General features: G+C 36.0%; 6 protein-coding genes across 6 annotated transcripts; 2 read left to right on the top strand and 4 right to left on the bottom strand.

Annotated features, from left to right (window-relative positions):
- Positions 1–325: 325 nt before the first annotated feature.
- On the bottom strand, positions 326–3191 carry I206_104154 (uncharacterized protein; the record flags this gene model as incomplete). The annotated part of the gene is made up of 11 exons (XM_019156008.1): positions 326–863; positions 926–1133; positions 1183–1248; positions 1304–1367; positions 1432–1576; positions 1644–1814; positions 1871–2149; positions 2210–2815; positions 2878–2903; positions 2982–3065; positions 3150–3191. 11 exons carry the CDS (start codon positions 3189–3191, stop codon positions 326–328), a joined length of 2229 nt encoding a protein of 742 aa, XP_019010966.1.
- A 706-nt stretch (positions 3192–3897) lies between these two features.
- Positions 3898–4977, top strand: I206_104153 (uncharacterized protein; the record flags this gene model as incomplete). The annotated part of the gene is made up of 6 exons (XM_019156009.1): positions 3898–4174; positions 4246–4407; positions 4480–4499; positions 4564–4601; positions 4670–4838; positions 4912–4977. The coding sequence occupies 6 exons, from the start codon at positions 3898–3900 to the stop codon at positions 4975–4977; spliced, it is 732 nt and encodes a 243-aa protein (XP_019010967.1).
- A 506-nt stretch (positions 4978–5483) lies between these two features.
- Positions 5484–6896, bottom strand: I206_104152 (uncharacterized protein; the record flags this gene model as incomplete). The annotated part of the gene is made up of 6 exons (XM_070202910.1): positions 5484–5727; positions 5817–5947; positions 6011–6088; positions 6155–6301; positions 6379–6559; positions 6691–6896. 6 exons carry the CDS (start codon positions 6894–6896, stop codon positions 5484–5486), a joined length of 987 nt encoding a protein of 328 aa, XP_070059011.1.
- A 295-nt stretch (positions 6897–7191) lies between these two features.
- I206_104151 (mitotic-spindle organizing protein 1) lies at positions 7192–7650 on the top strand (the record flags this gene model as incomplete). Its single annotated transcript, XM_019156011.1, has 4 exons — positions 7192–7240; positions 7313–7345; positions 7438–7508; positions 7591–7650. 4 exons carry the CDS (start codon positions 7192–7194, stop codon positions 7648–7650), a joined length of 213 nt encoding a protein of 70 aa, XP_019010969.1.
- A 251-nt stretch (positions 7651–7901) lies between these two features.
- On the bottom strand, positions 7902–9530 carry I206_104150 (uncharacterized protein; the record flags this gene model as incomplete). Its single annotated transcript, XM_019156012.1, has 5 exons — positions 7902–8046; positions 8153–8436; positions 8591–8772; positions 8913–9089; positions 9209–9530. 5 exons carry the CDS (start codon positions 9528–9530, stop codon positions 7902–7904), a joined length of 1110 nt encoding a protein of 369 aa, XP_019010970.1.
- Positions 9531–10047: 517 nt separating this feature from the next.
- Positions 10048–12710, bottom strand: I206_104149 (uncharacterized protein; the record flags this gene model as incomplete). Its single annotated transcript, XM_019156013.1, has 5 exons — positions 10048–10554; positions 10651–10914; positions 10981–11155; positions 11240–12216; positions 12453–12710. The coding sequence occupies 5 exons, from the start codon at positions 12708–12710 to the stop codon at positions 10048–10050; spliced, it is 2181 nt and encodes a 726-aa protein (XP_019010971.1).
- Positions 12711–14185: the final 1475 nt, after the last annotated feature.

Genomic DNA, 14185 nt, shown 5'->3' with positions numbered 1-14185 from the left:
CAAACAAAGCAGCCTAGCTCAGAAATCTAAACTTGATATCGTAAGGAGAACGTGTTAACGTAAGCCAAAACTGATTCTTGCTGAATCGTGATTGGTTCATCAACGATATTTACCCGTTCTCCGATATCCCCTACAACATGTTCGAAGAATCGTATCTAGTAGCCAAACATACAGGCAGATAAGGGGACAATCCCGTAGAATCCAAATTACAACCATTTGACATATAGGAATTTGTACAAACATTGTACAATAATTGGCGCATATCATATTAAAATCGGTATGAGCGAATTCAGCTGATTCTCCACCCAAAAATTATCTCTAGCTTCTACGAGTTATAATTATTTCCAAAATCATTATTATCGAATAAAGGGAATAAATCACCCATACCAACATTTGTTAAATGTTCAAATCCAAAGCTAAATGCTAAATCTTGAGGTACAAGAGTACCTGTTAATCCACCTAGATCATCTGTAAATATTCCATTCATATTTCCATTATCGAACAAATTATTATGATGATGATGATGATGATGATGATGATGGTTTTGTTGTAAATTGTTAATGAATCCAGTGTTGATTGTATTTATTGAAGAAATTTGATTTATTGTATTATTATTATTTTCTCTTGATAAAGTACGATTAACGACTTTTCTACAAGCATGTAATAATCTTCTACCTAATACAGAAGCTATTAAAGCTATATGTTGATGAACGTTAAGTTTACATAATCTTTCTGCTAATGCACTAAGTATACTTAGGTGAAATAGTTCTTCTTCCATATTTGGTCGATTTTCATCTCGAGATCTTAAAGAAGCATCCATAATTCGAAGGGCACATAATGATGTATAACCGAATAAATATAACCTGCAGAAGTCCGATCAACACTCCAAAAAGATAAATCTTCCTTTGAGCTTGGCAGGACTCACCTTGCAGCCGTCACATTTTGTACCGGTAAACCCATCTGTCTTCCACCTAGCAATGGTATTGCGTTCTTGCAAACTTCCAATGCTGCTACAAGACATTCATCCCTTGCTAATACAGGCATTCCTTCATTTCCCAAGCGATTGTCATACGGCGTCATAAGTAAAACAAATCGAGATGCTCGTATATCATGTTCAGCTCTTTGACGGTCCTCTATAATACAATCTTAGTCTTTACCACCAATTTATGAGATCGAACTCACCTAGACTCAGTCGATTGAACCATTCCGCTCTCCATATATCCATCTCGCCGTCGACGTTGGCCAAGTCTGCAGAAGATCACAATCAGTCGACAACATCTAAGGAGGTCATGCCTCGACTTACGATCTTCAAAGGAAAGAGGCTCATGAGTTGCCATAACTCTTTGCATGTTTCTTTGTACCGTGCCCTGAGGAAAGTCGTGAGATAAGCAAGCCTGTCAAATCTGAGACGTCATCATCTTAGATGCTTACCACTGGACCCCTAAAGCTGATAGTAGCGCAGGTCATGACGTCGCAGTCCAATGCATCTGGCTCGTCCCACCATGTTCGAAGGGAGTTCGTGGAGGTAAGCATAGTATCGCGAAGTAAAGGTCTTCTGCCTCGTATGAATGCCAGTCTGTGGTCGCTTTCGTCAGCGCTGTGACTAGGATGCCAAGACTGACAAAGGCGAAGAGAGGACTGACCTTCTGTCCCATTCCGACAGACACAGCCAAAATCTCTGTATATTTCTCCTCTTGACGGTAGCTCGTAAGTGAGAATGTATAGGTTCAGTAGTATGCCATGTCGGCGAGGCATTTGTATCTAATCGAAGTTCAGTTGCCATACTTATAGCTTGAGCAATGAATTGCCATGTCCTGCAATCTTCACTCAGCTAAGAAAACAATGAAGATTTAGAAAAAATATGACTCACTGATGTTGCTTGTCCGCTCGCATATACGTGGAATATATTAATAGTCCTTGACATATTTCTAAAGACTGCAAGCCTTTCTTTGTGATTTCAGCATGTAGGATGTCTATGTGTTGATCTAATCTCGATACAAGTGATGAAGAATGACGTGAGACGGGTAAGCATTGAGCGGCAACTTGCAATATAGCAGTCAGGAGGAAACATGATGTAGACCGTATATACTGTAAAGTATATATCTTGGGATCAAGTAGTCGTATTATTGGATTCACCCTAGTCCAATAGCTATGAAATAGTTTGTAATCAGCCTTGACCAGCATTTCCATGAAAAAAGATCTCACTCACACATCTGATAGATCCTCAACTTCATGGTCCGATAAAGAACCGTTCGTTATAAGATCCCATTCATCCAATAAGTCCCTCCTTGGTTGATCAACTCTTGAATAAACAACTTCTTCACTTGGTAAAATCTTAGTTTCCCTTTCTTCGGGATCACTATTCAATAATAAATCTAAACCTTCTTCTAGAACAGCCATACCCATATATGGATCAGGATCTAATGATCTACTAGCTTGTCTATACATATCTAAAAATTTCCTTCTATCAAATACTGAATAAGGTGAAGTTGCTGTTTCAGGTGAAGAAATCATATTATTCTGTTGAGTATTAGGTAATTGATTAGGAGGCATCTCATCTGCTACTTTTGCTAAAACGTTTAACATGTTGGAAAATGGTTGTGGTGCTCCAGAAGAAGTTTGGTGATGCTGTGAAGTTGTTAAAGGTGTACAATGTCTTGTATGACCATCTCGGGGCGTTTCAACTTCGTCAGCGTACTCTCGTGCATGATGACGAGGTGAAGGAGATCGAATCGATATTCGAGGTTTTTTGACTGATCTAGGAGTAATTTGTGAAGGTGGAGAAGTTGTTGATCCCGATATGGATTTTGGGCGACTGTTAGGGAGGGAAGACTAATCAGAAAACACTTCAAAGATTGATCTATGCAATCTACTCACTTCTTCGAGCCTAACCTCCTGCCAAGCTAGAGGAATTTGACGAAGTGTCAATGCAAAATATCATTGATATACTGTGCGACCATCGCTCATGCATGGTTGCTCACCTTCCTAGGTACACTCTCACATGCAATTCCCAACCTCGAACACCTTAAACAATCCTCCTTAACATCCTCTCTTCTACATTTTGCCTGGGAGATGATCAGTCCGCATCAGCTCGCTGGTTGTTATTCTGAATAGTACATCGGCGCATCTGAGGCGGGCTCTAAACTCACTTTGAGAGCTCTGCATGCCAGACAAGCAGTTATCGCCGGCATTATGACTTTATTGAAGTCGACCGTGCAGTCGACCGTACTAGATTCTGACCGGAATTATATGCGGTGTGATACGGTGCGGTCGTTGGATCAATATAACGGAGTCGAGTTGAAATTCTGAATTTAAGACGCAGACTATCTTAGTCTTTAATGAGGTCTAAGATAAGGTTGTTAGATGAAAGAAGGGCTAATTTTCTATCACAGTGCGTGTTGGGAAGAGTCTGGGAAAGCCGTAGAATCTGGCAAGGGAAGGTTTTTTACCGGATGTTTTTGTGGTTACGTTTACACACAGATTTGCGGGACACGACCTACGGGTATGTTTATTATGAACCCTGATTAGAATACCAGGCATTGAATCATAGTTGTGGCGCGGAGTCTACACCGGTTTGGGGTTATAAACATACTGTGCAAGATAAGTTATCAGACTACCCGTGGTTCTGGCTCTTCAGTGCATTAGGTAGGCGCCTTCATTAGAGATGTATGTATGTCAAATTATCACAGTAGATCAAGCTATCGAGTTCCAGTGTCACAGTTGGATTTACGGGATTGCCGGGTGTGACAGACGACAATTTGCTCATCTCCCACCGCTCAGATAGAGAATTTCACGGGCGACTTAGTATTATTTACTCAAACACCCAACTTATCTAGTCAGTAGTCATCAGACCACCAACATCAGACTGGACACAAAGTGACGATTACACTTAATAAGATGGTATCATCAATCAGCTCAGCAAAGAAGGTAGCTATCATAACAGGAGCGGCTCAAGGAATAGGTAAAGCGATAGCTATTCGTTTATCCGAAGATGGATATAATATTAGTTTAGCGGATTTACCTTCTTCTTCTAAATTATTAGAAGAAGTTAAAGCAGAAATAGTATCAAAAGGTCATGGTACAGATGTTATTACTGTTCAGGTTGATGTTAGTAATGAAAAAGAAGTATATGATTTAGTAGATAAGACAGTTCAACAATTAGGTAGAGTTGATGGTAAGTTTATCAATTTCACTAAAACATTCAAGCAGAAGTGTATAAATTAATATTAAAACAAATTGTCGTAGTTATGGTTGCAAATGCAGGTATAGCTCCAGTTACACCTTTTTTAGAATTATCAGTAAATACTTTAGATAAGGTATATCAAGTTAATGTTAGAGGAGTATTTTTATGTTATCAAGCTGCTGCTAAGCAAATGATAAAGCAAGGTGAAGGAGGTCGTCTAATTGGTTAGTCACTGTTGCTCTACAAATATCGGTAGGCGTATTTGAAAAGCTGATATGTAAAGGTCATATAATCAGGTGCATGCTCCATGTCCGGTGTGAGTGATATCTTAGTCAATTAATCTTCTGCCTGAGCTTGACTCACAACCAACGATATAATAGCTACGAACAGGTGCTAACATGTCAGCATATTGTTCTTCGTAAGTGACATCTTTTACTTTAATTCAAAATTCATAAGCTAATCTTCCATTTTTTAACTACTGAGTAGAAAATTTGCCGTAAGAGCAATTAATCAAGGAGCAGCAGTAGAATTAGGTAAATACGGTATAACAGCAAATGTATATTGTCCAACAGTTGTAGAAACAGAAATGTGGAATAAAATAGATGATGGAATGTCTAAAGTAAAAGGAACTCAAAAAGGAAAATATACTGAAATAGTGAATTAAAAAGAATTTCTCATTCTTCAATTGGTATATTAAATTTACTAATGATCTATTATGATATCTCTAGAGAGCAAATCTTAATCCTTTAGGTAGAAATGCTACTCCAGAAGATATAGCTGCTATGGTATCGTAAGTCTATATTATTTTATAAGTGAATACCAATTTTTGAAGGATTTAAGCTAAATGGGGTAAATGAATGATGAAATAGATTCTTAGCTGGAAAAGATTCTTCTTTTGTAACCGGTCAAGCTATGCAAGTTACAGTGAGTATCATTTCATCAAATTTTGTAGTCCATCGTTGACTGATCCGTTTGCTTCGGGAAAAAAAAGGGCGGAGATTGGCTTTCTTAGATGCAAATAACTATCAAGACAAGGTAGATGAGTTCACCTCTCAGACATGTACTGTATATTGAAATTGTAGGGATCGAAACAGTAATAAATATTCCAAAATGGGTATACATTGTATGAGAGAATGTAGGAGATTCAGTTGATCATATATCTGACAATTCATGAATTTTAACTTCTATCCATTTTAACATACTTTTACATACGTACTAATTATCCGAAAATTTAGAATAATTGTATATTTCTTTAAATTCTTTTTCTAGATATTCTACTTTTCGATTCTTAATTTTGGATTTATAATTCATCTCTCCAATATTGTTTACCTGCTCTTTCTCCTTTTAATTCATCCCTCTCTTCATCATGTTCTTTCCTTAATCCTAATTTTACAACTGGATCTTCTTTTGCAGCTTCTTTACGATAATATAATCTTGATTCATCATGAGATAAAGTTATAGGTCTAGGTGGTGGTCTTCTTAGATGTTCCCATTCTTCATCATCTGATTTCTTTGTTGGTGTCAAAGTGGTAGAAGGAGGGTATCTATAGAAATCATTAACATTGTGCCAAACCAAACAAATATAAAGCGAAGATCATGACATCAAATGCGTTTAGAATACATGTCCACTCACATTATACCTTCTAATGGACAATTTGACTTCCTTTCGAATTTAGCAGCAGCTTGGAAAGAACCAGAATCGAATTTTCCTTTCACATTTAGAGGCCATGATACAGATGTTAAAGTGGTATTATGACATTGAACCTATACCGAAATATATCTAGTTAATATCGACAGGTACCCAGCTACGAGAACAACTGAACTTACTAAAGGTTTATGATCAATAGTCGATAAAGCTTCTGTCAATTCACGTAATGAATAAGTAGTATCATCAGAAGGAGTTATCTATTACCATTACTCAATTTAAGCTAACAAACTTATTAATTCAGGTTAATATTTTAACAAACTCACGTCGGCATCGGATAGAAGTTGAGCAGTAAGGAAATTTCTTTGCAATTTACTTAATACCAAGAAAAATTCAGCTACTCCCATACCAGCTTGAGATTTTTCAAAGCATTTATGATCAAAGGTCGAAATAAATCTTCCAGCAGTGTTCCACTATATCCCAAATGGGCAACATTCAGTGGCTTTGTCTTATCAAATTGAATTCCTCGACGAAAAGGGAATTTACTCACTGTCCTTTCCCAGACTTCTTCAACACCTTCCCCAACTTCACTTTGTGCCCATTCTTTTTCTGCATCATTATATCCCTTTTCTCCACCAAATAAAGATGATTTAGCACAATATGAACCTATTTCTTCATGAGTATATGTAGGTAAATAAGAAATTTTATCTTGAGATTTTTGAGTCGTACAGCTTTACCAAAGATATATCATTAGCTCTTAAACTCATCTTAGTATACATGACGTCAGATCCTCCAAATTACAACACCACAATTGATAAATAAATGAATTTGAAGTATGAATAAATATCAGGACCAAACTCACTCTAAGACTTCTAATCCATCTATTCCCCAAGATCCATGATCACTTCCTACATCAGGTTCAAATCTTTGTCTAAATACAAATAAACCTCCAGGTGAAGGTACAGAACAAGGATCAAGATTAGTAGTTGAACATGATAATTCTTGAGCTATAACTACTGCCAATATTGATGGAAAGAGAAAAAATGTTGATATTTGAATACGACGCATTGTATGCGAATGATATACTGAGGATATTTAGGTCGTAAGTGAGGTTATATTTGTTAAGATTTAAGTCTAATTTGGTTATACCCAAGGGTTCAACAATTGGACTTCGTGTGAAGTTGGATCATCATTTCAATATCATCCTTTTAGACGTGACGTGAAGTCAATTACGGCGATCACCGCCATTCTCTTGGACGTGTTTATGTTAATAAGACAACAATTCAACTAAATATCGTTAAATATTCATTAACCATTCACAAAAGCTCCATATCTGAAAATTCATTGATGAGAGTCATACAAGATGTCCTCAGATGAAGCGAGATTACAAAATGCAAGAGAAACTATAGATTGTAAGCTTATTCATCAAATAATTTGTTGATATCTCACATTTTGAGCTGATTTATAGTTCGTGCTTTGTATAGCTTTACATGATTTATCTCAACTTTTAAATACCGGTACGTAAATTTATTTTATAGAAATATCTGCAAGTTCTTTCAAAACGAATAGACATGCCAGAGTCCTGATTAGTATCGTAAATAACAAATAGGTCTCGATAAAAATACATTATCAATTTGTGTAGGAATGATAGAACAAGGTGCTAATCCAGATACATTAGCTGTGAGTGACTTTTTTAATTCCTAAACACTAATTAGTTAAACGATATCTGGCTGATTTCTAAGATTGGTCTTGTGATTCATAGGCCGTCATCAAAGAATTAAGAAGAGAGAATGACCAATTAAAAGCTCAACGTGCCGAATAAATCGTAAAAAGATGGAAAAAGAAGAAATATACCAATATTCCGGAATCGGTAGTTAGTGAACTGATAATCATGTAATTTGCGTTGTATATTGGGATGAATACCGGCTGTAGGAAGTACCTGAACCCAGCTGTCTCATTATCTGATAAAACAGAAACAAACGATAGAACAGTATATATCGTGCATGCACGGAAAAGGGATAGAAAGTTTTCATTAATTTTCTGCAATTTAAGATGTTAAAACAAATTCCTTACTTAATCCCTCTTCATAGCTCCACCTCCTACAGCGAGTGTCAAAGTAGATGGTAATTTGGTTTCTCCGATAGAGTATAACAAACCAATTGAACCTACTGCAACTGTTACAAGAAGAACAGTTGAGAATATCAAAATGATGAATGGACTATTAATCATAGCAGAACTTGATTAGCATCTATCCTTCCAAGGCATTTGAGAAGCACTACTGAGTATGTAGTGATATATAACCTTGGAAGTTGAACGAAACTCACGTAGAATAATCATCTTTTTGACACTCAACTCCGGCGTATCCACTTTTACATTTACATCCCCAACATTCAGTATCACCATTCTTAGCTTTCAACGAACATGCTCCACGTCCATTACACTCTGTGGATTCCGAACAGGTCTCATTGGAAGTGTAGCATGCTTCAGCCAATTCAGAAGTATTGGCTCGGGATTGAAGGGTTTGAGGTAATGCTCTTGAAGTGAGGTATGTTGTTGCAGAAGATGGTCGAATTATGAGTAACAGTGGTGGGGAGTTTGGTTGAGTCATCTGAAGAAATTTCAAATTTAGCTCCCAGAAAATGAATCGAGATTGAGAGTGCACTTGTCAAGTCATTCGCGAAATTACAAGTGACAGGTGAGATAGTATGAAACATGATCGGATATCACGAAATGATGGGATAGAAGAAGGAATACCGACTCACGCTCTCAAGTCCAGCTTTAACACCTAATCGACCATTCTCCCATACTTCTTCACCCTTTGTTACATCATTTAAGCCTGATATAGTGATTGCTTGCCATGGATAATGATCTTGCTTGATCCAGGGAATAGAATCGGCCAAAGCTGTAAGACATGAAAGTTCATGTCCAAGAATCGAGGCGGCTTCTATAGCGAATCAAGCAATGGCGTCAACATTCAGAAAACCCATATATCAAAGATCTGACGCTGACTCGAATAATACAAGCCGTTGACGAGACAGAATTAAAGAGGAATGAGGTCGATGTTATGGAATGAGTGTCACTCACTTGTACCTGCCATTTCAAATACATCTTTAAACCCTTTAACTACTTGAGGTAATTCATCCATTATACTTTCTAAATAAGATTTGGCTTGTTTAAAATAAGGTGAAAGTAAATGATTAGTTGAAATATCATTTTTGAGATAAAAAGCAGGTTCTTGGGGTAATGTAGTAGGTAAAACGTCTAATTCAAAAAAAAAAAAACAAAGTAATTAACAAATAATCAGAATATCTGGATTAGTATAACTTAGTCTTTTGACACAAATCTTATTTATTGAGAGAAGAAAAGAACAATCAACTTACCTTGAGAAGATACACCTCCATCAATAATTACAATTTTCGATTTTCCTTGTATATTTTGATTATCCCAAAGATTCATTAAATGAGACCACATTGATTCATCATTTGGAATTTCATCAAAATCATTTAAATTTTCTCCAAGATGATGTGATAATACAGCTTTAGCTTGATAAGAAGTTAAAGTTGGAATTGATTTCCCATTATTCAAGGAATTAGAAGCTGGAGTTGGATATAGATAAACTTGTAATGGTTCTTGAGATTGTAATTGAGATTTAGCAAAAGATAAAGGTAATGCTATAATAGCGATTAAATTGATGAATCGCATTTTGACTTGACTTCTCCTGAATCTTCCACAGGTGACACGCCGAGATTGTTACGTGCGAATCACAGTATAGATCTAACAAGATTGGGTAGGTATTCAATCGTGATTAATATGAGATGGATGAAAGGAGAATGACTAAAGTGAGTGAAGTGTAGTACTACTAGTTAGTGCTGGATGATGATGAGTTGATCGGTCACCGGCGGCGGTCCCCCTCTCCTTCACCATCTAAGATTATCTGTCTTAGTGGCGCATCGATTCCATTTAATTTTAATGGTATACAACAAATGAACACTGAATCGATATGCATGACCATGCATGCACTTTGCAAGTATTCTCACAACTAGATGAGCGCGTTGTCAAAATACCAGATTTAATGCATATGGCTCACGATGTGCATATGCTATATATGCTATTTTACTGAAAGATACTAATTGTAACGAAAAAGAAATGAGAATGAAGAAATACAAAACACAGTAAACACCTTGCTTCATATTCTCTTTGACAATCGCTTCATTCGAAACTACACATCTGTCGTCTCAAGAACAACATTCTCGATTTCGGAATTATCAGTCTGCTGAGTATCAGCTTGTGTTTCAAGACTACCATTCTCATCAACTTGTTCATCATTTCCAGAAATGTGTTCTTCAATCCTTTCCTCCTTGATTATCGGTGAAATATCTTGATTTCCTTGTAAATCATTTTCTACCACTTCAGTAGTTTGAGACTCAAGTTCAACTTTTACTCTCTTACTTTCCAATCCATCTTCAACCTTATTGCCATTTTCTAAATCATCTTCTTCAGCTTTCCTTTTTTGACTTTGCGGAGATGCAGTTGTTGATGAAGGTACTTCCAGATTTTCATTTTTAATTTGCATTGACAAAGGATTTTGAGTTTGAGCTGTGACATCGGGTGGTTGTGGAGTAGTAGTCAATCTTGGACTTCCAGAAGTTGATCTTTTATTAGGATCAGATCCCTTTAATCTACGCATAGCTGAAAGTTGTTCTGCTCTACAAGTTGCATGGTAATACTGTAAAGATAACAAAACATAATTAGGAATTTGCTCAAATTGAATTAACAGAACGAACTTTTTTGAGTTCAGAAACGAAAAGAAAAAAAAACTCACAGTTCCATTAATATTCAAAGCATTTTTCCAAATCCATTCTTCTTCATCTTCTGACCATTCTTTAACGAAAGCCTCTTTACATACTGGACAAATTGAAGAAGCTTTTTTAGTATCTTGAGGTACTTTTACCCATTTCTCTTTAAGTTGATTCATTCTTTCTAATGAAATAGTACCTTTCAACGAAGTATTTGATTTTCCAGGTGAATTTACTGTATTTGATGGTCCAGCTTCTGCATTTGATGTATAAGTATCGTTGATCCATTCCTAAAAATTTATATTAATATTAGCTCAAATAGTCAAATTTGCAACATTGAAAATACAAAAACATACATAGCTTCTTACTAACCATCTTCTATGAGATCCTCGTCCGACTGATTCTCTTTCTTTTCTATTTCTTCTAAAATGCCAATCCATATGAGCTTGAAATTTTGGTCCATCAGAAGCGAATCTCATTCCGCACTGTTTACACCTATGTGGTAAATGATTGAATGATAATTTATTTGGACTGGGCAAATCGAAAAGTTAGTACGCAATGTTATTCAACCCTCTCATCACATATTGATAACTGCAAAAATAGGTGTTCACTTACGCATTTAAATCGATGTTTCTCAACGATAGATTTAGATTGATGATATAATCCTCATATACTTCCAAGGGTGATTTCTCAACTGTCACTTTCACCTGGGGTTCAGGTTCTGGAGTTCTATTTTGACTTACTATACCAGATTTATTCAAACTATTCAATATTTTACTTACATCAATAGGTAGATTGGTAATAGTTGGTATAGGTACCGATGGAACAGGAACAGGTGTCGTCGAACCTGGAATAGGAGTATTCAAATTTGCTTGTGGTGTAGGTGCAGATATGAATGGTGGTCTAACATTCACAGATTGTGGTATGGGTTGTCTTTGGAAAGGTGTTATTGAAGGATTTTGACTAACAGGCGTGACAGGTGGTGGTTGATTCCAATTTGGTGTACTTAAATGAGCTGAAGGAGGAGGTTGAGGACTAAATACAGGTTGACGTATAGGATTTACTGAAGTTGATTGTAACGTTAAATCAATAGATTTAACTTGTTCCATAATTTGATTTAATTCTTGAGGTGAAACATTTGTAGAATTAAGTAAATTTAAAATACCTGTGAGAGCATTTACTTGTTGACCTGTAGGTAAATCCCATGCTTTTGAAGCTGCTTCACGTTGTTTTTTATCTAATGCATTTTGTACAGTTTGTTTAACTTGTTGTAACGTTGGAAAATTATTAATAATACCAACACCATTTCCATTTCCATTTGAAGAAGAAGAATAAGATGAACCAAAAATATCTCTTTCAATTTGTTCTCTTACTCCATTAGGATATAATTCTGTTCTATTTGGACCACCAGATCTCCATAAATTAATCATTTCTTCCATTTTAGCTTTTGTTACTCCATCAACTTCTCGATAAGTTCGTAAATATAATCGAGGTATAATTGGTGGTAAAAGATGAGTAGTATATGGTGGACCAATATTTTTCGAAATTGAATCGATAAGATATAATAACGGTAATTTTTGAGTTGGTAATGCCTATCAAAAAGAATGAAACGAGAAAAAAAAAAAAAAAAAAAAAAAGGGTGTAAGTCAGTAAATATATTTTATCGACGCAACTGAACCAATTTAGAATGAAATGCATTTAAATTGTAAATGATTATCTTGGTCAAAGAACATCATCGCTTTTAAAATCATTCCGCTCCTTTCGAGAGATAAGTTATAAAAGAATTATAACTTTCGCCAGAAAATAAAGTATGAATTAAAAAACATACCCGTAAAGTTGCCTCTTCAATTTCTTGCACAATCATATTCATTCCTTCCCAATTATTTTGATCACGTTGAGCTCCAGCCATCATTGATAAATCTTGAATTATAGGACGAGAATTAAATGTAAGTTGTCTCAATCGATCTGAATAATAAGCTCGAAATGGATCATGAGGAGGAACAACATGACTTGGTGGATAATAAGATCCTTGCCCTCCTTGTTGAGGTATTTGTTGTTGATAAGGTGGATAAGCTTGATATGACATTGTGTATATTTGATTTGAATATATTTGGTAAGTCAAATCCGATAATTTATGCTTGTGCTAGATTAATGACTACACCTGAGACACTACAGTAGATAAGATAGAAACCCAAAGAGAATAGTTTATGTGCATAAACAATCTTATATCGGTTTTACGTGAATTCCACAATGCTAGGAAAGGGGAAGGTAAAAAGTAATAAACCACTAGGCCTGTCAAATGACCCTGATATACCAGACACCCAATCTCTACTCTTCTTATTTTCTACCAAGATGTCAGTTCAGATAAAAATCAACGAACAGGTATGAAGGACGTTTGACGGTAAGGTAGATGGGAGGCGAAAGGAGTTATTGGCTTGCGACTCCTTATATCTTTGTCTTTTACGAGGTGTGACCTGCTCTCTTTCTGTCTCACACACAGACAATGCTAAAGCTCAATATCCAAAGCAGCGTCTACTTGAAAATATCTAAGACTATATAGGATAAGAAAAGAAAGCAAGAACAAACGAAACATTAAGCAAGATGACCAAACAACAACCTCTTGTTCAGTTGACACTTATCCCAATTGTATATCCCAAACGATAATTGCGCGGCTTTTTCTCTTTGTGGCGGATCTTTGCAAATGGGTACTGTGGTAGTCGCGTGGTATGACGTAATTATATCGGATATCCCGAGGCAGCTTTACGACGCTTACTAGATTGTCGTACTAGCTATTTGTTGTCGTATTTATCAGATGCTCAAGCTTCTAGAACATGAAGATACATGCACGGGTAAAGGATGTACGTATGACTAACTCTAATGAGAATGAATCGGCGCATGTCATTGTAGATCAGTCATCATTATTTATCAGGTCGGCACTGATTATAATATTTCATTGATTGACTCGATTATCAATTGAAGTAGTCGAATCAGTTGGTACCTTTTTGTAAATCTTGGGTTCAGCTAGGTAGAAAGAGATCTAGTTATACTCCGTTTAGGTCTGATCAATTATGAATCTGGTCTGGTTTCCAATGTTATTTTCTCCTTCATAACCTGACAAGTCCTCTTTAGACTCGCTCTTGTGGGGGTCAGAATCGTATTGGCTTACTGTATACGATCTGACGATAAAAGCATGTGACAACTCATTAACTGCACAAGAGTGAATCTTTGATAAATGCAAGCTTCCGTTGTTTCTCAAGAGTAGAAGTATGAAATTTGATTAGTTTTAGAAGCAGCTGATTTGACTCTGAAATCACATTGATCTCACAATACGTATGTGAAACATACAGATCTCCCCACAAAAAGAGATCAAAAGATATATTTGACCATACGTAAGTCAATAATCAGCATAGGAGATAAGATTATTCAACCGGGGTATCAAAAATCATTTTTTACGTTATAAAATGATTTCTTTTGAATAATGACAAACCTTATAATTATTACCAAAAACCAAGTTTCAACCAAGTTTCAGTTTTATCGGGTAACTAACTTAATTAAAAATCA

This window comes from Kwoniella pini, chromosome 5 (assembly GCF_000512605.2).
Source record: "Kwoniella pini CBS 10737 chromosome 5, complete sequence".
NCBI lineage: Eukaryota > Fungi > Basidiomycota > Tremellomycetes > Tremellales > Cryptococcaceae > Kwoniella > Kwoniella pini.
The sequence above is the reverse complement of the archived record's forward strand: the minus strand, read 5'-3'. Positions and strand labels throughout refer to the sequence as shown.